The 27,090-nt window shown below is 38.3% G+C and overlaps 1 protein-coding gene across 1 annotated transcript in view; it reads left to right on the forward strand.

Annotated features, from left to right (window-relative positions):
* Positions 1-27,090, forward strand: part of stk17a (serine/threonine kinase 17a) — a 190,949-nt gene that overhangs the window by 153,638 nt on the left and 10,221 nt on the right. Inside the window, exons 3-6 of the mRNA XM_028804052.2 lie at positions 4,744-4,888; positions 11,866-11,992; positions 23,427-23,475; positions 23,562-23,741. Of these exons, the coding sequence (XP_028659885.1) occupies positions 4,744-4,888; positions 11,866-11,992; positions 23,427-23,475; positions 23,562-23,741 (501 nt within the window). The remainder of the gene's footprint in view (positions 1-4,743; positions 4,889-11,865; positions 11,993-23,426; positions 23,476-23,561; positions 23,742-27,090) is intronic.

Here is a 27,090-nt window from a genome sequence, read left to right on the forward strand (position 1 = left end):
TCATCAGTTGGTAAGAGAGAGAGAGAGTGAGGTTAAGCAAGCAAATTTATAGATTCTCTGTCCAACCCCTAGAGCCAATAGGATGTAATGGTACTTAAAGGCTTCTGATACAAGCCAGTCCCAAACAGCCATACTTCAGACCAATGGGGGAATAGAATATCTTCACACCTGCCATCCACCCCAAAACCATTTGCAGAGGTAAAGCTTGGCAGTTAGGCAACCTGGCTTTGTGTGGGGGATGAGAGAGAGACTGTAGCAGAGAAACATTTGTTTCATGCACTTCCCCCAACTCTGTCGTAAAATTCAATTTCCTGACTTAGTTTTGCCTAAGTTACAAATAAAGACATATAAAATATTTATCAACTTGTATGCAAAATCTCACATCACAGCAATCACAAATCATTGTCACAGGCATAATTGTTCAGGAGCATTATAGTTTTCATGTTAATGACATTATTGAGCAAATGTGATCAACTTCTTCTTTTGGCTGCTCCCGTTAGGGGTTGCCACAGCGGGCAAATGTGATACAATACGTTTTTTGTATATGAATTCAAAACCTAGTTTTCTCATAATATTGTGACATCCCTACTATATGCAGCCTTTGAATTATTTAAAATTAGGTGTGGGAAAGTTAACACATTAATTTTTGCAATAAATGTGGGTTGTTTAGCATTTTAAAAAAATATTGTCGCATCTAGGCCTGCCAATTTGGCAAATGCCTCAGGCAGTGCTTTGGTAGGGGGAGCATTTTCATGTTTTTTTTTTTTTTTTTTTTTTGTTGTTTTTTAACATTACGTAACAATAACACAAATACGTTAAGTGTATACCTAAAGAATTACATTCACATTCAGTACTGTATTTATATGGTACCTTTAACAATGTTATGAAATAAAATTTTCATTTAAAGGTTTAGAATTTCATATTATGCAGTGCACAATACCCACATATCAATACATAGCACTGGTGTTCATTTTCTTGATTTAGACGTACTGATATAGGTGTAGGGGACTAGGAGGAAAGACGGTGGAGAGGGGGTTTACAGTTCTGGTGCAATGCTAGTGAAATGTTGCAAAGGTAAAAATTACACTGTTTTCCAAATCAAAGCTTCCCATCCCCACCATACTCCCTTATTTCATGCTTCTGTAAGAAGATCGAATCAAAGTCACATCACATAAGTGGTAAATAAGTTATCTCTGACTGGCACTAAAACCAAAATAATTCTCAAGCATCTCCTTATTTAACTCACCAGTCTGCCAGCCAGCTTACAGTGCAGACAGCCTTAATATTACCACAAAATTGTATGTAATGGAAGCATAATGATTATCCTTACCCATGTTTTAATTTTTGGTAGTTTTGCTAATTTATGCAAAGAATGCAACATAACCATCCAGGTAATGCACGGTGTAAGTTTTTAAGCGAGATAGCAGCTATGGAGGTCTTTTTTTAGGTTACTAGGAGCAAAAGTATAGGTTTTACTGTGGTGGCACACTTTTTGTAACCCAAAAAGTCCCAAGGCACACCATGATTCTGCCACCTACAAAAGCATTAAATCTATACATGTGCTAAACTCTCTGCACAACGGTGATTACAGTGCTGCATTTATTTGAGCTTCTCCAGGTAGTCCTGTCCTCCTCAGACAGACCGGACAGACAGGTCTTGACCACTTGAGGGATGTTTCTCTGATCTGGACCAAGGGGCACTACACTGTTATTTCCATGGCTCACCAGTTGAAAAACACTTATGTAGAGTATAATTATCAAGTTGTTGATGGTAATGAACAATTGAGGATGGTATTTACAGAGTTTTAACACAAGTTTTAAAGTATGCCCATTTTAGAGATGCATATTATTTCAATTAAATCAGTCTACATTGAAAGTCAACAGTCATTTCAGTCGTTTTTTTTTTACTTTTGAGACATCTGTGTCTCATGTTATACCAATTTGATAATTAATTACATTGGCCTCGTTTTCTTATTGCCGCCTTTTCAGCTTTCCTTTTAGGAAGGCATTCAAATTCACGTTGTACTTGATCAAGTAGTATGTTGTTAAAAGCTCAGGTTTAAGGTCATTGTTCAAGTTTAAACTATACCATTAATTTATTATTTTTTGTAATTCTTTTGTGTTGCTTCTACATTAAATTTATGATTCAATGTGTATTTACTTCATGATTTAGGTATTTATTTTATAATTACATGTTTTAATGTTAGACGCAATAAATTGCAATTGATTATGCGATTAATTTGTTAATTTTTTAATCGATTCACAGCCTTATTTAAAATATATAGAGTACCTGGTCAATTTCAAAATGAGTACACACAGATACTATGGAAGCTTATTCTAGGAGGCCTCTTAACCGTTTTCTGTTCTGCTTTTATAAATGTCTATAGTGCTTGTGCAACTTCATTCAGGTTAACTCTTGATATTTCATGTACAATTCAGTAAGAACTTCCTAGCAGATCTGAGAGGCCATGTAATATCGTGCTGTGCATATATGAAGAAAGTAATATAGAAGTAAAACGTTATAATTGGTTAACATCCTCTAGATGATTCAAGTGTCGTGCATGTAAATTCACAGCTGTCACCTTTACAAGAAACAGCTGGCACTCCAGCCTGTCTCACCTTTTCTGTCATAAAAATGCTATTAGTTGAATCATATCTTTCACATTATGAATTTTAAGAGAAGGAAAACGGGTCTTTGCCACTACAAATGCTATAGAGGGTGTTTTTTTTTAATACTTATTATCAAAATTATTTCTAGTGGTGGTTCAGGAGCTATTTAATAAAAACATATATTACTTATATTTAACAGTCATTATTCAGGTTGGCACAGAGAGTAGTCCTAGAGCTTGACAAATACAACATCCCAGACTCAAATCCCACCCTCAGCCATTGTCAGTATGGGTTCTCCTTGTGTGTCTGTGTAATTTTGTCCAGTTATTCTAATTAACCTCCCACATCCTCAAAGATGTGTTGGTTAGGTTAACTGGAGTTCCTGAATTTGTCATGTGTCAATGGGCTATGGGATACAATGTTGCCTGCCTAGCACCCAATGGAATAGACAAGTGGGATAGTGGGAAAGGTACCACCAGCTTGTGACATAAATTTAGATTAGGCAAGTTTGAGAATGTTGTTACTCAAGATTTTATTAATTGGAACTAGGGGGCTTCGCCCCCTTCTCGCTTTGCTTGCCAACCCCCCTGCCTGCGCTACGCGCCAGCAACTTCGCATCTCTGCCGCTGGTGTGTATGGATTTCACTTTCACCAAACAACAAAACTTTTAATTCTCACAGATAGGCCTCTTCATTATGAAGAAACACTAACTACTTTGCCCTGTTGGCAACACGAATTAGGCGATTTACAAGTCTCCAACTTAAAGTTTAAAGACAAACAATATATACATACTTCTGTCATATCACCTATGTTCATATATTCGATCGCTTTTCACTTTTACCTTTTTGTCAATATCGCATTGAATTTTGATTCCGTGTTTGGAATTATATTGTGACAACGCAACGTATAACTGCCAGTGAGTGAATATCATTTCTTGCTCTCTACACGAACTGTGTCTGACTGTAGCATTCACACAAATGAGAAATGATTGAACAGTGTGCGTGGTTGTAAATGATTTAGATGTAGGCAGGACTTTTCCAAATCTCTTTTCACAAAGTCTCATCTTGCGAGACTTGAAAATATCTTTCTGAAAAAGTATCATCTTGTACCCAGGATTTTTTTATATAATAGATAGAGAGATATTGAGATTTAGGTAGAGAGAGAGAGATATTGAGATATATATAGAGGGAGAGAGATAGATATCTCGCTTCACTCGCCAAGCACTAGTCTCTTTGTCTTTTATTTCCGGGCGTGGTTAAATCTCTTGGCACAAAGTCTCGTCTCGTGAAAGTGTCTCTCTGAGAAAGTCACATCTCGTCTCTCTTCCCAAGATTTTTTTTATTATAATAGAGAGATGTAGTTTTGACGTTTCGTCTCATTTAAATCAACCACTTTTCAATATTTGAAATTGTTCAGCATTATAAAATGTATGCAAAGAAAACAAAATCTGAGAAGCTAAAGATTTCTAACAGCCTTTTTAATCTTTTTCTCAAAAGTGAATCTGTTAATCTCTGAATTTTATGGCCCCTTTTCACATATAAATATCACTGGCCAAAAGGGTCGGCAAATGTGCACATTAACCATCTAGTACCTTTATTATTTCAAAGGACCAGACAGGTTTTATTAAGGGCATATGTACTAGTTTTAATATTTGCTATCTTTCTAATGTAATGCAGACCCAAACAACATTGGAGCAACCACAGAGGGTGTTATCTTACAATATGAGTTTAAAACCTATTCCTTAAGTGCCCTTTCATCAGAGCTAAGCATCTTAACACAAATTAAAGAGGGAAAAGATCAAACCACCTCTACCCTTTCATTAAATATTAGCATGTTAATCAAAGTATTTTAGTTTCTGAGATTTTACAATGCCAAATATAATTAAAGCCTATTTATTTCCTGTGCTAAATTTCAAATGCTTAATAGTTTGTTTAAAGAATAGAAAATTATTTTTTAAATATGTAGTTTCCTGTTGGAAAATGAGCCTTTAATGTTTTGCATTTTTAGTTTTTTTACTGTCTGTAATTTTAATATGGACTAGGTACTGTTACACAAAAGTAAATATGTACAGTGTGTATGCAGTTCACTGTTACTTTTCAAGTATTTTTTTTTAACTGTTTCCTTTGTCCCACAGTGCTGCAGGTGGTGAAATTTTTAACCAGTGTATAGCTGATCGAGATGAGGCCTTTACAGAGAAAGATGTCAAACGGCTGATGAAACAGATATTACAAGGAGTTTCATTTTTGCACAAAAAGGGTGTGGTTCACCTTGATTTGAAAGTAGGTTCTCTTAATTGTTAACAAATTAAAGCTGGTTATTTGAAGCTATTTAACATTTATTGATGATATGTTGTGAAAGTAACACATCCAATTGGTGCCTGTTCACACCTGGAATAACTATAAGGGTGCTTACATTTTAAAAATGGTTGGTTTATGTTTCAAACAATAAAGCACTAACAAGAGAGGGGTCACAGGATGCAGAAATAAGTGCCTATGGAAACAACAAAAATAACCCTTAACTGCTCCTGTGCTTAGCTGCTACATGCTTCTTTGCCTCTGCCTATCAGGTAAAGAAGCTCGCCCACATAGCCATCCTCTAAGTACCACCTAGTCATTCATTTAACTCTCACATTCTCTTGACCTTAGACAGTTTCCTTCTGCCTTTAAGCCTTCATACAAAATGTTCCTGCCAACTTGGTATTAATCTGAGTGCACTAGCCTTAAACTGCCCCCAATACCTAAAAGAGCCCTTAAATGTCTTTACCTCCACAGCAGGACCCCATTTTCTGGTTTCTTAAAAGAGGTAAGATGCTGGCACTCCTCATAGTTAGGGGGCAGGTGACCAGATGAGAGAGTACTGATTTCTTCCTTAACACATTGACTGCTGGCTCATTTATTACCAGGACACTGTACTATTGGTTTATGCATACATGATTAATAATGAATTCTATCAAAACCTGAAGAAATGTAAAGAAATGTCTTGGAAAGCAATGTTTTTATTATCAACAATAATGTAAATAAATCCAATGAAAATGATAAAGAAACTGTTAATTACTTTATTTTCACCAGCAACATAACTAAAATTCTGCATTTGAATAAGACTTGAAGCATGGCACCATACAGAGTGCTGGCTTTAGAAGCACATGTGCCACAAACATAACACGTTTCTTTGAGCTGTCCACGCTCATTGTACATGACACATTTAGTAGTTAGTGACATTTTTCACTTGGTGGACAGCAGGATATCCATGTATTGTGGGCAGTCGTGATGGGTCAAATGCCTTGTGATGAAGAAACCCTTTTGGGGCAACTATCCGCATTACTACCAGAGACTTCAGGCTCCACATCATCCAGTTGATTGTTACTATCCTGATCTCTGTCATTATTATCAAAATATTTATCTTGCAACAAATCTAGTTGTTTTAAAACATCAGCAAATGTATACCTTTTTTCTGATAACATAGTTCTGGACTGTCTGTCTTTAACACTATTTTCCACAAGCTGTTGCCACCAAAAAGCAATCTATGGCTATCCACTAAATGGCAGCATTGTAATCTCCAGCATGCAGGCTATGTCTCTCGTGGCTCTATACTGGTATGAGTTATATCCACACTACAAAGCTCAGCAAGCAGTTTCGGAAGTATAGAGCTCTGGAGAGCATTTTCAATCTTTACAGTTTTGAGGGTTAAAACTGCTGGGATAGTGTGGATGAAGGTGAAAACAGAGACTAATGTTTGCGTTTTTAAACAAAAACATAGTATTGTGGACTTAGCCTTGGAATGCATAAATCCAGGTAAAACGAGTTAGATATAACATTTCCTACAGAAGGCTATTATGTGGTTTAAGAACATTTTGAACAGGTATGTAGGCTTTAGGCAGTAACATATGAAAGTAGAGTGTGTTTTTATTACAAGAAATTTTTATAGCCATTTGTCTTTAGTTCATTCTTTAAAATGTTTAATCCTATTAATAACAAGTTTTAGTTCCTACTTATGCAAAATATTCTCTGCTTCTCTGACTTCATTCAAATATAGATGTCCATATGATGCTTTTTAAAATAAGACTTGTGTTCATTTGTGCACTAAAAATTTTTTGTTTGTTTGTTTTGTTGCAGTAACACAAGATCACAATATTTATCTGGTCTAAGGTCATAAGTGTTACTAAATCAAAAAAGTTCCAACTATGCTTTAGCCTGATCCTCATGCATACTTATCAACCTAGCATGCCCAGTAAATTCCTGCAGCGTATTTATATTCCTATTATTTAGTTGGTGGGAGACATGTTACTGTTGGATGTAGCACATTGTTTCACTGCTATTTGAGTTGGATTATAATATTAAAGCATGACATGCAAATAATAAGCATGTACACAAAGAGCTCATTAGAATTCTTGGGCACAAGCAATTGTTAACAATGATGCTAATAATTACAGGTTTGTGTTAGTTCTAAGGCCTATAACATTTTTGTATGATGTACAGTATTTCTTATTTCTGGTAATCTGCTGACTGTTTATAATGTGTATTTTAAGTTTTAAACTGTCAAAGTGGAATTGTGACTCCTGATTTATGTTTCTTTGTTAAACCCATTCCTACCTTATTTTTTTAAACTGCTAATATATTTATTGTTTTATTTGGAAATATTCATCTTGCAGGGGTGTATAAGAGCAGTTCCTTGTAAAAACTTTACATAAGTGTCAGAGCAAGCTGTTTTCCAAACTAAATCCCCCAAAAAAATCAACTAAGTCTAAACTGGTATCTGTATACTCTTGTCTGTCCTGTTGTTTCCTGTACAAGGGAGATAAAACAGTATTGAGTTGCATATACCTACGTAGATAAACCTCACTAAAACCAAACAAGTTCTATATTTCAACACAGTGTATGCTTTTTATAACTTTCACAAAGCTTTTCCATGTAACTCTAATAAAATACCATGTTTTTGCAGCCTGTCTTCTGTAGTTGAATCTGTGTTACACTTTTTATCATTCTTATAGTGCATACCATGGAGGTAGACTTTCAGTTTGAGGAACAGGTGGTCGTCTCACTGGGCTAAGGTCTGGAGACTTAGGGTGGTTGTGGTATCTCTTTGAATCCATAGTGAATCCACAGTTTAACAGAGCAGCCTTTGAAACGCATGCATTGTGAATGGATGCATTATTGTAAAGCAGAAGAGTGTCCACAGCTTTCTTCACAATCTTTCTGTTTTTTGCCACAAAGCACCAAACTAAATCAGTGCAAGTAATCCTTTAATTTCCTTGCTGTTGAAGAATCACACATCTTGTATTTTATGATTGTTCACACTTGAGGTTATAGTGATGTATCTGGGTTTCATTTTGAAATTCTAAAACGATAAAATTCATTAGCTCTCTTCTTAGAACATTGACTGCTTTGATTGTTCATTTCAAGAGTCAACATTCTGGGCACCCAGCATGTACTGACCTTGGTCGTGTTTAATTGTTCTTTCGGCATGGACTTGGCTGCTCCATAACTAATCACTATAGCTTTTGCTCTCGTTCTTTGATTCTGCATCAGGATTCACTCCACTGTGACCACAGTTTCTTCTTCTGTCAATGTTAGTCGGCTAGATTTTCAGTGTTGTCCTGAAATTCTGAGATGCAGATTTCTGCAGCATATCTCCTTGCCTATGGCATACTGTATGACGTTTTCATATGCTAAGTAAGAATGACCTCTAAAGGCAGATTGTTCTCAAGCATTAGAGATTCAGTGATCGCACAAAACTTGACTTGTCAAGTCTTTTTTTGGCATCCTTGTTGACGTGGCCATGAAACAAGAAACATTCACTTTACATGCAAATCTTTCACATTTTATGAACATAGCATGTATTCTTTGGCCACTTACAAAATCAGCATCTTAGAATACTCCTTTCAGGCTTTATTTAAATATATTTTGATCACTCCTCATATACAGTATTTGTATATATCAACAGTATGTATGTTTATTTTAAATACATATATATACAGTCAAAGTAAAAAGTATGTGAACCCTTTGGAATTATCTGGTTTACTGCATGAATTGGTCATAAAAAGTGATCTGATCTTGATCTAAGTAACTGGTACTGATATACACAATGAACATAAGCCAATGACACACAAAAAATTCCACTCTCATGTCTTTATTTTACAAACGCATTCAACATTCACAGTGGTAGTGGAAAAGGTAAGTGAACCTTGGGATTTAATAACTGGTTGACCCTCCTTTGGCAGCAATGACCTCAAACAGGCGCTTCCTGTAACTGCAAATCAGACCTGCACATCGTGCGGGGGGAATTTTAGCCCATTCTTCCCTGCAGAACTGCCTTAACTCTTACATATTCTTTGGTTGTCTTCTGTGTATGACAGAAAAGGCGAAGTTTGTTCTTCTGAAGCCATTGTGCTGTGGATTTGCTGCGATGTTTGGGGTCATTGTCCTGTTGCATCACCCAGTCTCTTCTGAGCTTAAGTTGATGGACAGACACCCTCACATTATCCTCGAGAATTTGTTGATAAACTTGTGAATTCATTTTCCCCTCATTGATGGCAAGCTGTCCAGGCCCTGATGCAGCAAAGCAGGCCCAAATCATGATGTTCCCTCCACCATACTTTACTGTAGGGGATGATGTTTTGATGTTGATATGCAGTGCCCTTTTTATGCCAAATGAAGTTCTGCTTGTTCCTCCCAAATAGTTCAATTTTGGTTTCATCACTCCACAAGACATTTTCCCAGTATCGTTGTGGAGTGTCCAAGTGCTGTTTTGCAAACTTCAGGCTTTCAGCAATGTTCTTTTTTGATAGCAGTGGCTTCCTTCTTGGTGTCCTGCCATGGACTCCTTTCTTGTTCAGTGTTTTACGTATAGTTGACTCATGAACAGAGATGTTAGCCAGTTCTAATGACTTCTTCAAGTCCTTTGCTGTCACTCTAGGGTTCTTCTTTACCTCATTGCTGACTTTGCGTTGTGCTCTTGGGGTCAGCTTGGCAGGGCGCACACTTCTAGGCAGAGTAGCCACAATACCAAATTGTCTCCATTTATAGACAGCTTGCCTAATAGTAGACTGATGAATATCTAAAATCTTTGAGATGACTTTGTAACCCTTTCCAGCCTTATGTACTGTATATTAACAATTCTCGATCATAGCTGTTCAGACAGCTCTTTTGTGCGAGGCATGATTCCCATCTGGATATGCTTCTTGTCAAAAACTCAAACTTTATAGTGTTTTTTATCAATCAAAGTCATTCTACGCCACACCTCTGAACTCGTCTCATTAAATGGACTCCAGGTGTCCGAAATTCTGACTGCAATGAGCTTTTTAAAAAGTCATTAGCTTAGGGTTCACTTATTTTTTCCAACCTTCAGTTTCACAGTTTGAATGATTTATTCAATATGGTCAAAAATTCTCTGAAAATCTATGTATCTTTAGTTATAGGAGACTGTGTTTGTTCATTATTGTGACTGACATGAAGATACGACCATGTTTTATATGGGATTTAGACATAAATATAGACTATTCCTAGGGGTTCACATACTGTTTACTTTGACTGGTAAATGTATGGTTTATATAACATAAAAAGTTATATATGTATGTATGTATGTATATGTGTGTGTATATATATATATGTGTGTGTGTGTATATATATATATATATATATATATATATAATATAGGTACAGTATTGTGAAAAAGAGAGTACACCCTCTTTTAATTCTACGGTTTTATGTATCAGATCATAATAATAATCATCCTGGTCCTTAGCAGGTTGTAAAATTAGGTAAATACAACCTCAGTTGAATAACAGCACATGACCTATTACACCGTGTCATTATTTAATAAAAACTTAAGTCAACATGCAGAAGCAGTGTGTGAAAAATTAAGTACACCCTTCCTATTTCCATTGGAATTTAAGGTAAGTGGCAGCCATGTGCTGCTAATCAAATGCACTTGATTAATTGATCATCAGCAAGTGTGACCACCTCTTTTAAAGCAAACGTTTTGGCAGTTTGCTGGTCTGGACCATTCAGGTGTCTGTTAAGACAATGCCAAGGAGGAAAGACATCAGCAATGATCTTAGAGAAACACTTGTTGCTGCCCATCATTTTGGGAAGAATGATAAGTCTATTTCCAAACAATTTGAAGTCCTTCATTCTTCAGTGAGAAATATTATTCACAAGAGGAAAACATTCAAGACAGCTGCCAATCTTCCCTCTTGCTTAGAGAAATTGCAAAAAGCCCAAGAGCTACATCTCAGACTCTACCAGCCTTGGTTAGCATGTTAAATATTAAACGTTCATGCAAGTACAGAGGATTGAACAAGTATAGCTTGTTTGGAAAGGCTGCCAGGAGAAAGCCTCTTCTCTCTAAAAAGAACATGTCAGCACAACTTAGGTTTGCAGAATTGCATCTGAACAAACCACACGATTTGTGGAGGAATGTCCTTTGGACAATCGAGATGAAAGTGGAGATGTTTGGCCATAATACACAGCACCATGTTTGGTGAAAACCAAACAGCATATCAGCAGAAACGCATCATACCAACTGTCAAGCACAGTGGTTAAGGGGTGATGATTTAGGCGGCTTTTGAAGCCACAGTACCTGACCATGAACACCTCTTTATGCCAAAATATTCTTGAGTCAAATGTGAGGCCATTGGTCCGCAACACCTAAAGTTTAGTAGATATTGGGTAATGCAACAGGACATTGATCCCAAGCACACCAGCAAATCTATAACAGAATGGTTAAAAAAGAAAAGAATAAAGGTGTTGCAATGGCCCAGTCAAAGTTCACACTGTAACCCGATTGAAATGCTGTGGTGGGACCTTGAGAGAGCAGTGCATGAACAATGGATATCCTGCTGTCCACCAAAAGAACAGTGAGTCAAAATTCCTTAATAGTGAGAAATACTGAGAAAATCATACAGAAAACAATTACAATGAGATATTGCTGCTAAATGTGGTTCTACAAGCTATTGAATCATGGGGTGTTCTTAGTTTTTTCACACGTGGCTTCTCCATTTTTGGCTTCATTTTTGTTATGGTTGAATCTGTTCTGTGTTGTTTTACACCTGAGGTTAGTTTTAAATTATATTAGAACCTGGTAAGGACCAGATGTTTTTTTTTTTTTTTTTTGTTTGTTTTTGTTTTTTTTTTATGTCCCGATATGTAAAACCGTAGAATTGTAAGAGGGTGTACTTTAATTTCCACATGACTATATGCATGGTTTATATGATATATACCTCTTAAACTATCTCTTCTTCTTTTCTTCCTTTTTAAAGCCCCAGAACATTTTGCTAACTAGCGAATCTCCCATTGGAGATATCAAGATAGTTGACTTTGGACTTTCTAGAATTGTCAGCAGCAATGAGGAACTGAGAGAAATTATGGGAACACCAGAGTATGTTGGTAAGTTCAACAATTACACCATAACTTATTCATAGTTGTGTGTAGTTCATTTCTGTTCACCATATGAAGTCTTTCTGCATTTTGTCTGATAATAAGCAAACTATCCTTAGATAAATATTCACAAATAAACAGTGTTAACCTTTGCTGCTATCAGATCTTTTATTTATGATGGCAGTGACATTTATCATGATGAGTCATGGGTCTTTTTGTAGTTTGTTCCTTATCCACACTGTACTATAACAACCTCAAATAATCTTACATACTTTCATATTAAAAGAGTACATCTAGTCTTGTGTTATGCCAAAATTAAATGTTTTAGTTTTTATTTGATGAAAAACTTTCTTTTGCTTACTATGTGTATCATGTTTGAATTTAAGAATACTCCCCTTTCTCATAAGCAGTTGAATTATCCGACCTTCACATAAGCAACCAAACATTTGTTGGAGAGACAAGTAAGCAGTTACTCAGAAGTGAAAATGCCCACCCTGCTCAAAATAAAATAAGTATTTACCTGTCGGTTTTGAAGAGAAATGCATGAACTAGTGCGTAGTTTCCTGCAATACCGATTAATCCAAACAAGGGAGTAAACAATCTTTATTATACATTGCATTTTTCTCCAGTGATTCATCATCTCAAGTTATAATTAAAGTGATGTGGCATACACGTTCAGTATCCTTAATCTGAAATGCAGGGGTTCAGAAATATTTCACTTTTTGGATAGTTTTGGATTTTGGAATATATACATACACATAATGAGATGTCTTAAGGATACCCTTGATAAAGTATAGAAATTCAGCCAAACCAACTAAATGATAAATTATGTGTATCGTAATTCATATCACCAAGCAATTGCTGTAATGTTTGTTGACATGAAAAAATATTTCACCTCAAAAGTGATGAATGATTTATAGACTGTATTTTAGCTTCCTTTTAAGAAGATCAAGTGCTGTGTATTTGCACTGAAGAACATTTTTGGTTTTCGTCAGTTTCTATCAGTACCTGTGTCATTCTTAGGGAGCGGGCCAACAGGTCAGGAATATCTCTGCCAACCTTCTTTCCATCATGCCCATCTGTGCTGAAAGTCATTAGCCAACTGACAAGTAGCTACATTTACTTTTAGTATGGCGTGGAGTGCATAAAAAAAAGCATAACATGGTTCTGCCAACATAAAAAGGCAGTTCACAGCAGTGTCTGTTTGTTTTTCTTAATTTCTTCCTCTTCTTCATTTGGCTGCTCCCATCATCTGTTTCCATGTCTTTCTGTCCGTATCTTGCTCTGTCACCCTCATCACCTGCATGTCCTCTCTCACCACATTCATAAACTTCTTCTTAGGCCTTTCTTTTTTCCTCTTGCCTGGCAACTGCATCCCTAGCATCTTCCTTGCAATATACACAGCAACTCTCCTCTGCACATGTCCAAACCAACGCAATCTCATTTCTCAACCGTCCAACCTGAGCTGACTCTCTAATGTATTTGTTCCTCATCCTGCCCATCCTCATCACACTTAATGCAAATCTTACAACCTTTAAACTCTGCCACCTCCAGGTCTGTTTCCTTTCTTTTCATCAGTATCACCGTCTCCAAACCATATAACATAGCTGGTCTCACTACCATCTTGTAGACCTTCCCTTTCACTCTTGCTGGTACCAGTCTGTTACAAATCACTCCTGACACTCTTCTCCACCCACTCCACCCTGCCTGCACTCTCTTCTTCACCTCTTTTGTACACTCCCCATTACTCTGTACTGATGATCCCAAGTATACATCCACCTTCACCAGCTCTTTTCCCTGCAGCCTCACCATTCCTCTGACCTCCCCGTCATTCACACACATTTATTCTGTCTTGGACTTACTGATCTTCATTCCTCTTCTCTCTAGAGCATATCTTCACCTCTCCAGGGTCTCCTCAACCTGCTCCCTACTCTTGCTACAGATAATCAGCAAACATCATAGTCCACAGGTACTCCTGTCTAATCTCATCTGTAAACTGTCCATCAACATTACAAATAAAAAAGGGCTCAGAGCCAATCCCAGATGTAATCCCACCTCTACCTTAAATGCATCCGTCACTGTTACCGCGGACCTCACCACTGTCTCATTTCCCTCATACATATACTGTACCACTCTTGCATACTTCTCTGCCATTCTTTACTTCCTCATAAAATACCACAACTCCTCTACAGGCACCCTGTCATATGCTTTCTCCAGGTCCACAAAGACACAATGCAGCTCCTTTTGGCCTTCTCTATACTTCTCCTTCAACGCCCTCAAGGCAAACATTGCATCTGTAGTGCTTTTTCTTGACATTAAACCACACTGCTGCTCACTAATCATTACCTCCCTTCTTAACCTAGCTTTCCTACTCTCTCCTATAACTTCATGCTGTGGCAGATCAATTTTATCTCTCTGTAGTTGCACAACTTCTCCACTCCTCGGGCATCCTCTCACTTTCCAAGATTGCATTAAACAATCTGGTTAAAACCTCCACTGCCATCTCTCCTAAACACTTACATGCTTCCACAGGTATGTCATCTGAACTAACAGCCTTCTCATTCTTCATCCTCTCTATAGCTGTCCTTTCTTCCTCCTTGCTAATCTGTTGCACATCTTGGTTCACTCTCTCCACATCATCCAACCTTCTCTCTCTCTCTCTCTCTCCATTCATCAGCCTCTCAAAGTACTCTTTCTATCTGTTCAACATACTCTCCTTGCTTGTTAGTATGCTTCCATCATTATCCTTTATCACCTTAACTTGCTGCTTCTCTTTTCCAGCTCAGTCCCTTTGTCTAGCCAGTTGGTACAGGTCCATTTCTCCCTCCTCAGTGTCCAATCACTCATACACCTCATCATTCGCCTTATCTTTAGGCTTTACTACCTCTCTCTTCACCTTACACCTTATCTCCTTGTATTTCTGTCTACTTTAATCTCTGTGGCTATTGCACTTCGTCTTTGCCAAACACTTCTTCTGTTTATCCTCTTGTACTTCCCCATTCCACCACTAGGTTTCTTTGCTCTCCTACCTCTGTCCAGATGTCACAACAAATATCCTTCTAGCTGTCCCTCTTACCACTTCATCTGTAGTTGCCCAGCTCTCTGGTAACTTTTCACTGCCACCTAGTACCTGTCTTACCTCCTCCCTGAACTCCACCTTACAGTCTTCCTTTTTCATCTTCCACAATTTGATCCTTGGCTTTGCCCTCCATCCTCTTGATCTCCGTCATCCTAGAGACTACTGTCATATGTTGCCTAATTAAGTTTTCCCCTACCACCATTTTGCAGCCTCCAATCTCCTTCAGACTGATCCTCCTACTTAGGATATAATCCACCTGTGTGCATCTTCCTCCACTCGTGTAATTCATCCTGTGTTCCCTCTTCTTAAAATAGATATTCACCACAGCCATGTCCATCCTTCGTCATTCCTCTCCTTGACACCATACGTACCCATCACCTCCTCATCTCCGCTGTTCCTTTCAACGACATGTCCATTGAAGTCCGCTCCAGTCACCACTCTCACTCTCCCTTGGATACACTGTACACCACTTCATCCAACTCACTCCAGAAATCTTCTTTCTCATGTGTCACACGCCCAATTTGCAGGGCATATGCACTAGTAGCATTCATCATCATATCTTCAGTTTCTAGTTTCATAATCAACACTCTGTCGGACATTCTTTTCACCTTCAAAACACTCTTGACATACTGTTCCTTTAGGTTACCCCATTTCTCCTCCCATCCACACCATGGTAGAACAATTTGAACCAGACTCTGATACACCTGGCCTTATTCCCCTTCTATATACTGTATGTATATAATATATGGTCTCTTGCATGCACAATATATCAACCTTTCTTCTCTCCATCATATGAGCTGCTCTCTCCCTTTACCCGTCATGTTGCCAACATTCAAATTTCCTACTCTCACTTCCACTCTCCAAACCTTCCTCCTCATGTCTCCGGATTCGCCTTCCCCCTCTTCTTCTCCTTCGGCCAAGAACAGCATAATTTCCCCCAGCACCCTGTTGGCTAACCGTACTGGTGGTTTTTGTTAACACGGTCCTCGACAACTATGGAAATCTGTATTATTGTCCACAAATTGATCTGACAAAAGTTTACACCAGATACCCTTCCTGACGTAACCCATCCCATTTATCCGGGCTTGGAATCTATTAGAAGAAATACACTGGTTTATGCATCCCCCGTGGCTCGGTTGTTTTCCTAATATAACTGGAGCAATTTACTGCACTCGTATTGCAATAAGGGCTTCTACCAAGAATGAAGCTGCTTTTGTTATCTGTAAGCAGTGACATTCCTTTAATGCACCAGTCATCTGCAATCTTTAACAGAGCTGCGTGACACTTTTGAACACAGGTGTTATCGTGTTGCTTCACTGGTGGCAAAGCTTGTTGACAGTGTTTTGTTGCTTAGCATTGCTTGACGCTTCCCAGGACCTCCCCTTCCTCATCTCTGGATCGTCAGTCGTATGTAGGCACTTCGTTGAAGCTCTAAGTTTACAGGAGACTCACCACTCCCCGACCCCAGTCATGCTCTGAAAGTTTAAATCTGTTTTGAATCTACACATGTGTACAGTACATCCGGAAAGTATTCACAGCGCATCACTTTTTCCACATTTTGTTATGTTACAGCCTTATTCCAAAATGGATTAAATTCATTTTTTTTTCCTCCGAATTCTGCACACAACACCCCATAATGACAACGTGAAAAAAGTTTACTTGAGGTTTTTGCAAATTTATTAAAAATAAAAAAAACTGAGAAATCACATGTACATAAGTATTCACAGCCTTTGCTCAATACTTTGTCGATGCACCTTTGGCAGCAATTACAGCCTCAAGTCTTCATGTTGAATATGATGCCACAAGCTTGGCACACCTATCCTTGGCCAGTTTCGCCCATTCCTCTTTGCAGCACCTCTCAAGCTGCATCAGGTTGGATGGGAAGCGTCAGTGCACAGCCATTTTAAGATCTCTCCAGAGATGTTCAATCGGATTCAAGTCTGGGCCCAGTTCCTGCCACTGAAAAACATCCCCACAGCATGGTGCTGCCACCACCATGCTTCACTGTAGGGATGGTATTGGCCTGGTGATGAGCAGTGCCTGGTTTCCTCCAAACGTGACGCCTGGCATTCACACCAAAGAGTTCAATCTTTGTCTCATCAGACCAGAGAATTTTCTTTCTCATGGTCTGAGAGTCCTTCAGGTGCCTTTTGGCAAACTCCAGGCGGACTGCCATTTGCCTTTTACTAAGGAGTGGCTTCCGTCTGGCCACTTTTCCATACAGGCCTGATTGGTGGATTGCTACAGAGATGGTTGTCCTTCTGGAAGGTTCTCCTCTCTCCACAGAGGATCTCTGGAGCTCTGACAGAGTGACCATCGGGTTCTTGGTCACCTCCCTGACTAAGGCCTTTCACCCCTGATCGCTCAGTTTAGATGGCCAGCCAGCTCTAGGAAGAGTCCTGGTGGTTTCGAACTTCTTCCACTTACGGATGATGGAGGCCACTGTGCTCATTGGGACCTTCAAAGCAGCAGAAATTTTTCTGTAACCTTCCCCAGATTTGTGCCTCGAGACAATCCTGTCTAGGAGGTCTACAGACAATTCCTTTGCCTTCATGCTTGGTTTGTGCTCTGACATGAACTGTCAGCTGTGGGACCTTATATAGACAGGTGTGTGCCATTCCAAATCATGTCCAATCAACTGAATTTACCACAGGTGGACTCCCAATTAAGCTGCAGAAACATCTCAAGGATGATCAGGGGAAACAGGGTGCACCTGAGCTCAATTTTGAGCTTCATGGCAAAGGCTGTGAATACTTATGTACATGTGCTTTCTCAATTTTTTTTTTTTAATAAATTTGCAAAAACATCAAGTAAACTTTTTTCACGTTGTCATTATGGGGTGTTGTGTGTAGAATTCTGAGGGAAAAAATGAATTTAATCCATTTTGGAATAAGGCTGTAACATAACAAAATGTGGAAAAAGTGATGCGCTGTGAATACTTTCCGGATGTACTGTACACATGTGTAGATTCAAAACAGATTTAAACTTTCAGAGCATGACTGGGGTCGGGGAGTGGTGAGTCTCCTGTAAACTTAGAGCTTCAACGAAGTGCCTACATACGACTGACGATCCAGAGATGAGGAAGGGGAGGTCCTGGGAAGCGTCAAGCAATGCTAAGCAACAAAACACTGTCAACAAGCTTTGCCACCAGTGAAGCAACACGATAACACCTGTGTTCAAAAGTGTCACGCAGCTCTGCACTGTAATTCACTTCTACTTTTTGGCATAAAAATATTTTCATGCTTGAATTCAAGCCAAGTTTTATAAAAGACAACTCCTGGGTGTGTAATTTTCCACCTGCAGTGTTATGTCAGTGCTCAAAACGTTTCAGATTTTGGAGCATTTTGAATTTTCAGATTAGAGATACTCATCCTGTAATTGATTACATACATTCTATTAAAGTTTTTTTTTTTTCTCTCTATGAAAACTTGACAATTAAAAATTGTTCTTGGCCTTTACTATAAGTAAGTATGGCATAAGTAACATATAAATAAAGGTAGTTTTTGGGTGGAGTATTCCTTTAAATTTCAGGTAATTTTTGTGTATGTTTTGGTTAACTGTAAAGTATACACTAGACCAAGGTTTCTTAAACTATGAGTTGGTTCAAGGGTTACTGTTGTATTTATGGTAATTGGTTGTGGGTTGTTTGTGAAGTGGGGCAGTGCATGTTGATTAAGCAATCAACATTGCTCCAACAATCTCCCTCGATTAACCCACCTCCTGCTGTAATGATTGTCCATGATCCTCCAGGGGAACTGCTCTGACGACCATCTAGGCATTGTACAAGAAATGGGTGTATTGACACTAGAAAGGGTTGTAATGAAGAAAAAAAAAGTTTAAAGAAACTAGAATAAGAATTTAAGTGCTGCTGCCTTGATTTTGTAATTTTAACAAAATGTTCACATTTAATGAATGGCCTTGCCATGATTATGTGCCACCCCCCATAATATCTTCTATGAAGAATGTATAAAAAAGTTAAAACATAAGCCAAAGAGAATACATAACTTGTCTAAAAGTTTTGATGTACTGTTATATTATGACTAGCAAAATACCCGCGCTTCGCAGCGGAGAAGTAGTGTGTTAAAGAGGTTATGAAAAAGTAAAGGAAACATTTTAAAAATAACGTAACATGATTGTCAATGTAATTGTGTTGTCATTGTTATGAGTGTTGCTGTGTTTTATATATATAAAATACACACACACACACACATATAAACATATATATACATATACATATACACATATATATACATATCTACATATATATATATATATATATATATATATATATATATATATATATATATATATATATATATATATATATATATACATATACACATCCACATATCAACATATATATATACACATATATACACACACACACGCTTTATGGGTGATGATTGTTTTACTCTTTTTATCTTTATTTTATTTTATTGTAGAATCAACTCGTATCTGCGCACAGCAGGGCAGCCGTGGGCGGATGCGTATGGTGTATTCACTCCATGTTATCGTGCATTGCGCTGTCAGTGGTATTTTGATAAAAGAATTTGAACAACATATAAGAAGCGAATAAATTATTAAACAGTAAAACATTAACATTTAAGAAGTAAAGTTACATTAAGTACTACTGCAGTGCCTTCGGGTATACCTAATTTTTTGTTTGCCCATTACATGCTTAAATGTATACATTTTTTGGTGCACCAACCCGAGAACACGCGACATAGAACCGAGCGTGGGAGAAGCATGGATTTTAAACACGCGTTCAGTTCCTCTGCTGGTCTCCCTCGTGGAATAACTGGTAATGTTTGACTAAAATGTATAGCGAGTAAAACGACATTACCTCCTATTTTTTTTTTTTACGATCTGTGAGATCTTGCTTTTTTCGGTTCAAGGCTTCATAAGCTCTTTTATGTTGTATGGTGTACTTATCCCAAACCATCATCTTTGAATGTTGCAAGACTTTCACCTTGTATGTAGATCGGGGTAATTACATTCATTGCATTCCTAGTCTGAATCACAATGTGATTGTATTGGTGGTTACCTGCCACTGTAGGGTTGCCACCCGTCCTTTAAAATACGGAATCGTGCCGCGTTTGAGAATGAAATTGCGCGTCCCGTTTTGAATCAATACTGGACGGGATTTATCCCGTGTTTTTTTTATCATTTTTTTTTTAAAGCAGCGTCTCATGCAAATCATCCGACACGTATTTTATGAAGATGCCTCCTTTCCTACTTTTGATTGGGTAATACTTGATGTCATCGTTAGTTTGATTGGTGTTTTTAACTGTCCAGTGAGGAGGGCGTGTCTTTTAAGTAGAGTGTGCAAAGTGTTGGCACTGAGATGTGGCGTCAGCGCCATAGTTGAAGCCCCTAACGTTGCGGTCAGCAAGTCGGCTAACATCCGCCATGTGCCGTCTTTCAGTTGCGAGAAGCAGATCATAGAATGGTTGAAACTGTTGCCCCTAACGTTGCGCCACGGCGTGTGGTTCGTTTATACCTCGTGTCTTCTCATTAAACTTTAATCTCAAGAATATGTTATTGCAATCCGCAGCGGGAGCGTTTCTATAAACTTAATTTAAACTTACGTTTTACACCGTGCTTTGTTTCCCTTATGAACATGCTTGTATGCTTAACTCGCTCCGTTCTCAATTGTTTAATTAATTTTTTGCTGTTCGCTGTTTGCGGGTCTTCCTCCATTTCCCCCTACTTCGTTCTTTTATCTCGCGAATATGTTATTGCAATCCTTAACGGGAGCGTTTCAATAAACTGATTGAAAATAGTTTTGCATTTACCTTTTTAGTAAAAGGCGAGCTTTTAAGCCCGAGAAATCACCCCGTAAATGCACACGTTTAATTGGACATGTGTTAATATGTATGGTTACACAGTATTAAAAGACAGTGAACAACGTCAGTTACCTTTGTTCCCGCGTTTGATAAAAGATGAGCTTTTAAGCCTGAGAAATCACCCCGTAAATGCACACGTTTAATTGCACATGTGTTAATATGTATGCTTACACAGTATTAAAAGACAGTCAAAAATTAACGTCATTTACCTTCGTTCCCGCGTGTGACTCGTGCTGTAAATGTCTTCCTTGTTTTTAGTTCACGTGATTACGTAGGAGGCGTGATGACGCGATACGTGACTCCGCCTCCTCCATTACAGTGTATGGACAAAAAATATGTTCCAGTTATGACCATTACGCTTTGAATTTCGAAATGAAACCTGCCTAACTTTTGTAAGTAAGCTGTAAGGAATGAGCCTGCCAAATTTCAGCCTTCTACCTACACGGGAAGTTGGAGAATTAGTGATGAGTGAGTCAGTGAGTGAGTGAGTCAGTCAGTCAGTGAGGGCTTTGCCTTTTATTAGTATAGATAATGATATTTTCTTCAAATTCTATTAGGATTTCTGTCTATATTGCCAAACGTTGACCAAAAAAAAAGCTTCCCAGTTTTTTGATATTCTTTGCTTGTCTATTTATTGCTGGATATTTACTTTTTATAGGTAGGAGAAACAACACAAATAGTTCCTTTTTTGAAATATAGTATAGTAGGATGGGAACGTGGTTACAGTAGCATTACTGGAAAGCTAGATTAGAACTTTCAAACTGGCTTGGTGTAGGCGAGTATGATGGACAGATCTCATCTAGAATTAGTTTTGGGCAGTTTGTCATTGTTAAGCTTAATGTACTGTAGCTTAATTACTGACTATCTACAGTGCATCCAGAAAGTATTCACAGCGCATCACTTTTTCCACATTTTGTTATGTTACAGCCTTATTCCAAAGTGGATTAAATTCATTTTTTTCCTCGGAATTCTACACACAACACCCCATAATGACAACGTGAAAAAAGTTTACTTGATGATTTTGCAAATTTATTAAAAAAAAAATTGAGAAAGCACATGTACATAAGTATTCACAGCCTTTGCCATGAAGCTCAAAATTGAGCTCAGGTGCATCCTGTTTCCCCTGATCATCCTTGAGATGTTTCTGCAGCTTAATTGGAGTCCACCTGTGGTAAGTTCAGTTGAGTGGACATGATTTGGAAAGGCACACACCTGTCAATATAAGGTCCTACAGTTGACAGTTCATGTCAGAGCACAAACCAAGCATGAAGTCAAAGGAATTGTCTGTAGACCTCCGAGACAGGATTGTCTCGAGGCACAAATCTGGGGATGGCTACAGAAAAATTTCTGCTGCTTTGAAGGTCCCAATGAGCACATTGGCCTCCATCATTCGTAAGTGGAAGAAGTTTGAAACCACCAGGACTCTTCCTAGAGCTGGCCGGCCATCTAAACTGAGCAATCGGGGGAGAAGGGCCTTGGTCAGGGAGGTGACCAAGAATCCGATGGTCACTCTGTCAGAGCTCCAGAGGTCCTCTGTGGAGAGAGGAGAACCTTCCAGAAGGACAACCATCTCTGCCGTAATCTACCTATTTGGCCTGTATGGTAGAGTGGCCAGACGGAAGCCACTCCTTAGTAAAAGGCACATGGCAGCCCACCTGGAGTTTGCCAAAAGGCTCCTGAAGGACTCTCAGACCATGAGAAAGAAAATTCTCTGGTCTGATGAGACAAAGATTGAATTCTTTGGTGTGAATGCCATGCGTCACGTTTGGAGGAAACCAGGCACCGCTCATCACCAGGCCAATACCATCCCTACAGTGAAGCATGGTGGTGGCAGCATCATGCTGTGGGGATGTTGTTCAGCGACAGGGACTGGGAGACTAGTCAGGAAAGATGACTGCAGCAATGTACAGAGACATCCTGGATGGCCCAGCCAGAGCCCAGACTTTAATCCGATTGAACATCTCTGGAGAGATCTTAAAATGGCTGTGCACCGATGCTTCCCATCCAACCTGATGGAGCTTGAGAGGTGCTGCAAAGAGGAATGGGCGAAACTGGCCAAGGATAGGGGTGCCAAGCTTGTGGCATCATATTAAAAAAGACTTGAGGCTGTAATTGCTGCCAAAGGTGCATCAACAAAGTATTGAGCAGAGGCTGTGAATACTTATGTACATGTGATTTCTCAGGTTTTTTATTTTTAATAAATTTGCAAAAACCTCAAGTAAACTTTTTTCATGTTGTCATTATGGGGTGTTTGTGTAGAATTCTGAGGAAAAAAATCAAATTTAATCCATTTTGGAATAAGGCTGTAACATAACAAAATGTGGAAAAATTGATGCACTGTGAATACTTTCCGGATGCACTGTAACTTAAAAAGGAGAGAGAGAGAATTATAATGAAGATCTATTCATTTATTGAATTTCTGTCTACTGATATAAGGGGACATTCAAATACAAATTTCATTGGACTGTGTATAGATGACACATGTTTGTTTAGTGGTGCTTTGTTTTTTGTTTTGCAGCACCTGAAATTCTTAATTATGAACCAATCAGCACAGCTACTGACATGTGGTGAGTCCCCCCTTATTAACATTTACTGTACACTTATGTTTTTTATTTACTGGACTTTTCAGTAATAATCTTGCCTTTCATTTTAGGAGTATAGGTGTACTGGCCTATGTTATGCTCACTGGAACTTCCCCTTTTCTGGGAGATGACAAACAAGAAACCTTTCTTAATATTTCTCAGATAAATGTGAGCTACAATGAAGAGGAATTTGAACGGATATCTAAATCAGCAGTTGACTTCATAAAATCCCTTCTGGTTAAAGAACCACAGTAAGAAAAATACTTATGTGCCTTAAAATGACTGTGCTTGTTTAGGTAATTATTGAAATAAAAAAGTATTTCTGAGTTACCCCATAATTAAAAATGATAAAATCTTTTCACAAATGCTAAATGCCTTTTTATTTTTATAGTATGAAGGTTACCATTGATCAGTTAGACAGCTTTTTAGATGGGTATAGCGAGTGATATCCCTTTGCAGAATGATTAACAATATTATAATGATGTTGGTTCCCCCTTGCATCCTTTCTGGCATAGATTGTACTCTCACCATCCATGTCATGGTCAAAGCGGTTAGGAAAAATTGATGAGTAGACAGTTAGGAGTTAAAAACTGTATGAATACATGGAATATATTCAACAGTACAGCCATACGACTGTTGGATAAGAATATATAGAAATATAGAACCAATTAATAATCAAGTGCATGAACTCCAGTTTAGAAAAGCATTAGAACTGGAGTATTAGAAGAATGATAATTGCTGAATCAACATTTTTTTGGCTTTTACTTTAAGTTTAGCAGTAATCTTGTAAGTGGGCAGTATTTTGCTGGTTTTATTAAAAGAATAATTCAAGTCCTCCATGTCCTTAGACCTCCACTGTTTGAATTTGGCAGTCTGTACTTTAAAAAGATAGAAGCATAATAGGAAGAGAGTTATTTTTTTTTAGCTTTTGAATAAAACAATTTATTGGTTTAAATGCTTGTGGTCTTTCAAACCCTGTCCAGCTTTTCTCTGATAACTCCTCCACAAAGGGTGCTGTGCTGGAAGCAGCTGCAGAACAGATGAACAAGGTGGTGGAGTCGCTGATATATGTGTATGTTTGTTTTCAGTTGCACTTCAGTCTCATTGCAGCTTACAAATGAAAAGTAAACTAAACAAAATTAGAATGAAGCAATCTTCTCTAACGCAAGTCAATAATTTGTTCAACATAATATACTTTCTACAGGTAAAATTCCATTATAACGAATACCTTTACAACGAAATTTTCATTACAACGAAGTATTTTTATGGTCCCAACAGCTTCCCCATATGACACGAGTCTATAGAAATCTCGTTACAACGAAGTATATTCAGCAGATACTTTCATTACAACAAAGTGCACAAAAGACCTTGAAATGCCTGAATGAATCATCCACAGAGCAGTTAGTTCTGTGGCCGCAGCTCAGTTGTGCACAATGATCCCCCAAACAGAAACATTGTAATTTTTTTTCTTTCTTCGAACTTTCGTTGTACTGTGTTTTTTTTTTTTGTTTTTTTTGTTTTTTTTTTTTTTGCCATCTTTGCTTCCTGCGGTTTTCAGTGATACCTTTTACTTATTGCTCATCAACATTTGAAAAACATCCACTGGAATTTAACTCATTGTCACCCTCCTATAGAAACGGCAGACACGAAAAAACGATAACAGTTCATATTAGAAAAAAAAACCTCATTTTTTGCAGCTCTCAATTGCTGCAAAAACAAAAAAGACGTTGCCAGTGAATTCGGAATTTCGCCATCGACACTGTCAACTTTCTTGAAAGACAGAGCAAAAAAAGTAGAAAAATCTCAGGTTGCAAATGTATGTGAACTGCTGCATTTGAAGACGTTGAAAAAGCCGTTTTTATGTGGTTCAGTGATGCTTGTTCAAGAAACATTCCTATTAATGAGGCACTCATTCAAGAAAATGTGAGGTTTGTAAACTCTCTTGGGAGCACCCCCAACTAGACAGCAAGCTGAAGAGCATCCCGAAGTGCGATCTCCACGTCTGTACAGGGCAATAGCAGGCTCACAGATATGCTGCGTCTCTCCGCCAAAGTAAACAGAAAAGATCTCGATGGGTGATGCAAGGTTAGGAGCACGTAAATTGTAAATGCAGATACTGTAACAGGATTACTTGATCACTGACCTGGCTATGTCTGTGTATAGCAGAGTGGCAGATCACGCTACAATAAATAACTGTGCCGTACCTGTTTCAAGCTGAGTTAAGCTGGTTTTGCTAAAGTACTGAGAGTAAGCCTCGTGTTTTGGGTGCAAGACAGGGACTTATAGCGTGACCCTGATCTTTTATGATTTGCTTCTGTGGCGCTTCACTGCAGCAATGTGAGCCTTCTATTGCCCTGCCCCAGCAACAGACAAACAATCTTCCACAGACGCTGCAATCGCGCTTCAGGATGCACTTCAGCGTGTCGTTCCCATTGGGTGAGGAGTGGGGGGGATCTCAAAAGAGTTCAGAAACCTCACAATATGAAGAAGAAATAATGATTTGGCTCCTGACTTATAACTGTGCTTCCCACAACATGCTTCCACATTCAGATAATGTTCGCTTGAATACACCTAATTGCACAGCAGCGCTTCAGCCATTGGATTTGGGCATCATTCGCACCCTGAAAGTGTATTATCGCAAGGAAATGCTGAGAAAAATTCTCATCAGCATAACTTGTAGGCAGGAGGAGATAAAAAGGAACGCGAAAGAAGCTATTGAAATGATTGCAAACACCTGGATACAAGTTAAAGAAAGCACTATAGTAACAAATACAGAATCTCATTACAACAAAATATTCATTACAAAATATTTTTTAGGTCCCTGGGAGTTCGTTATAACGTAATTTTACCTGTACTTGTTAGTTTGGAGGAATGTGCACTCATTGACTATCATGAGCTAATACCAGCAGGGCAGGTGATCAGTGTGAGGATTACATGTGAATGAGTTTACTTTAACACTAGAATTACCAGAGCCTACGAAAAAACTCGTAAATCCGTCCCACCTTAAATCGCGTCTTAAATCCGTTTGCACCTCTCCGCCAGAGTCCTTTGTCATCTAAATGTGCTGATAAAGCTACTAGCAGCCAGCTATTCCATCCCCCCACCGACTTAGAATGAACTTCTCTCCTAGCTCAAGCCTTGCCTTGATTTGATTACCTGGGATTGAAGTGGAGTTTTACAGTGGAAATAATTCTAGCGTTATTTGGAATACACGCATTTCATGTGTGTTCCATTTCTATAGTTGGCTGTGCAAACACATTTTTAAAACAGAAACGTTTTTCATATTCTAATAGTAAATGACAAAATGTAGGCATAAACTATATAACGTATGAAGCCTGAAGTCCATATATCAAAGAAACACTTTCACAAAAGGTACAAATAAAAGAACACGTGCGCCTTCATTCAAAAAAAAAAAAAAAAAAAAAAAAGCCGCGTTAGCATGCCACATTGACTTTCTTACTACAACCCCCGCGGTGGCGTAATGGTATCAGCACCTGACTGGGACTCAGAGGGTGGCGAGTTCGATTCCGCACGGCTCTACTTCGAGAAATTAACTGCTCTTATTCTTACAATTTTAGAATAACAATATAAATTTGATTT

This window comes from Erpetoichthys calabaricus, chromosome 6 (assembly GCF_900747795.2).
Source record: "Erpetoichthys calabaricus chromosome 6, fErpCal1.3, whole genome shotgun sequence".
Taxonomy (NCBI): domain Eukaryota; kingdom Metazoa; phylum Chordata; class Cladistia; order Polypteriformes; family Polypteridae; genus Erpetoichthys; species Erpetoichthys calabaricus.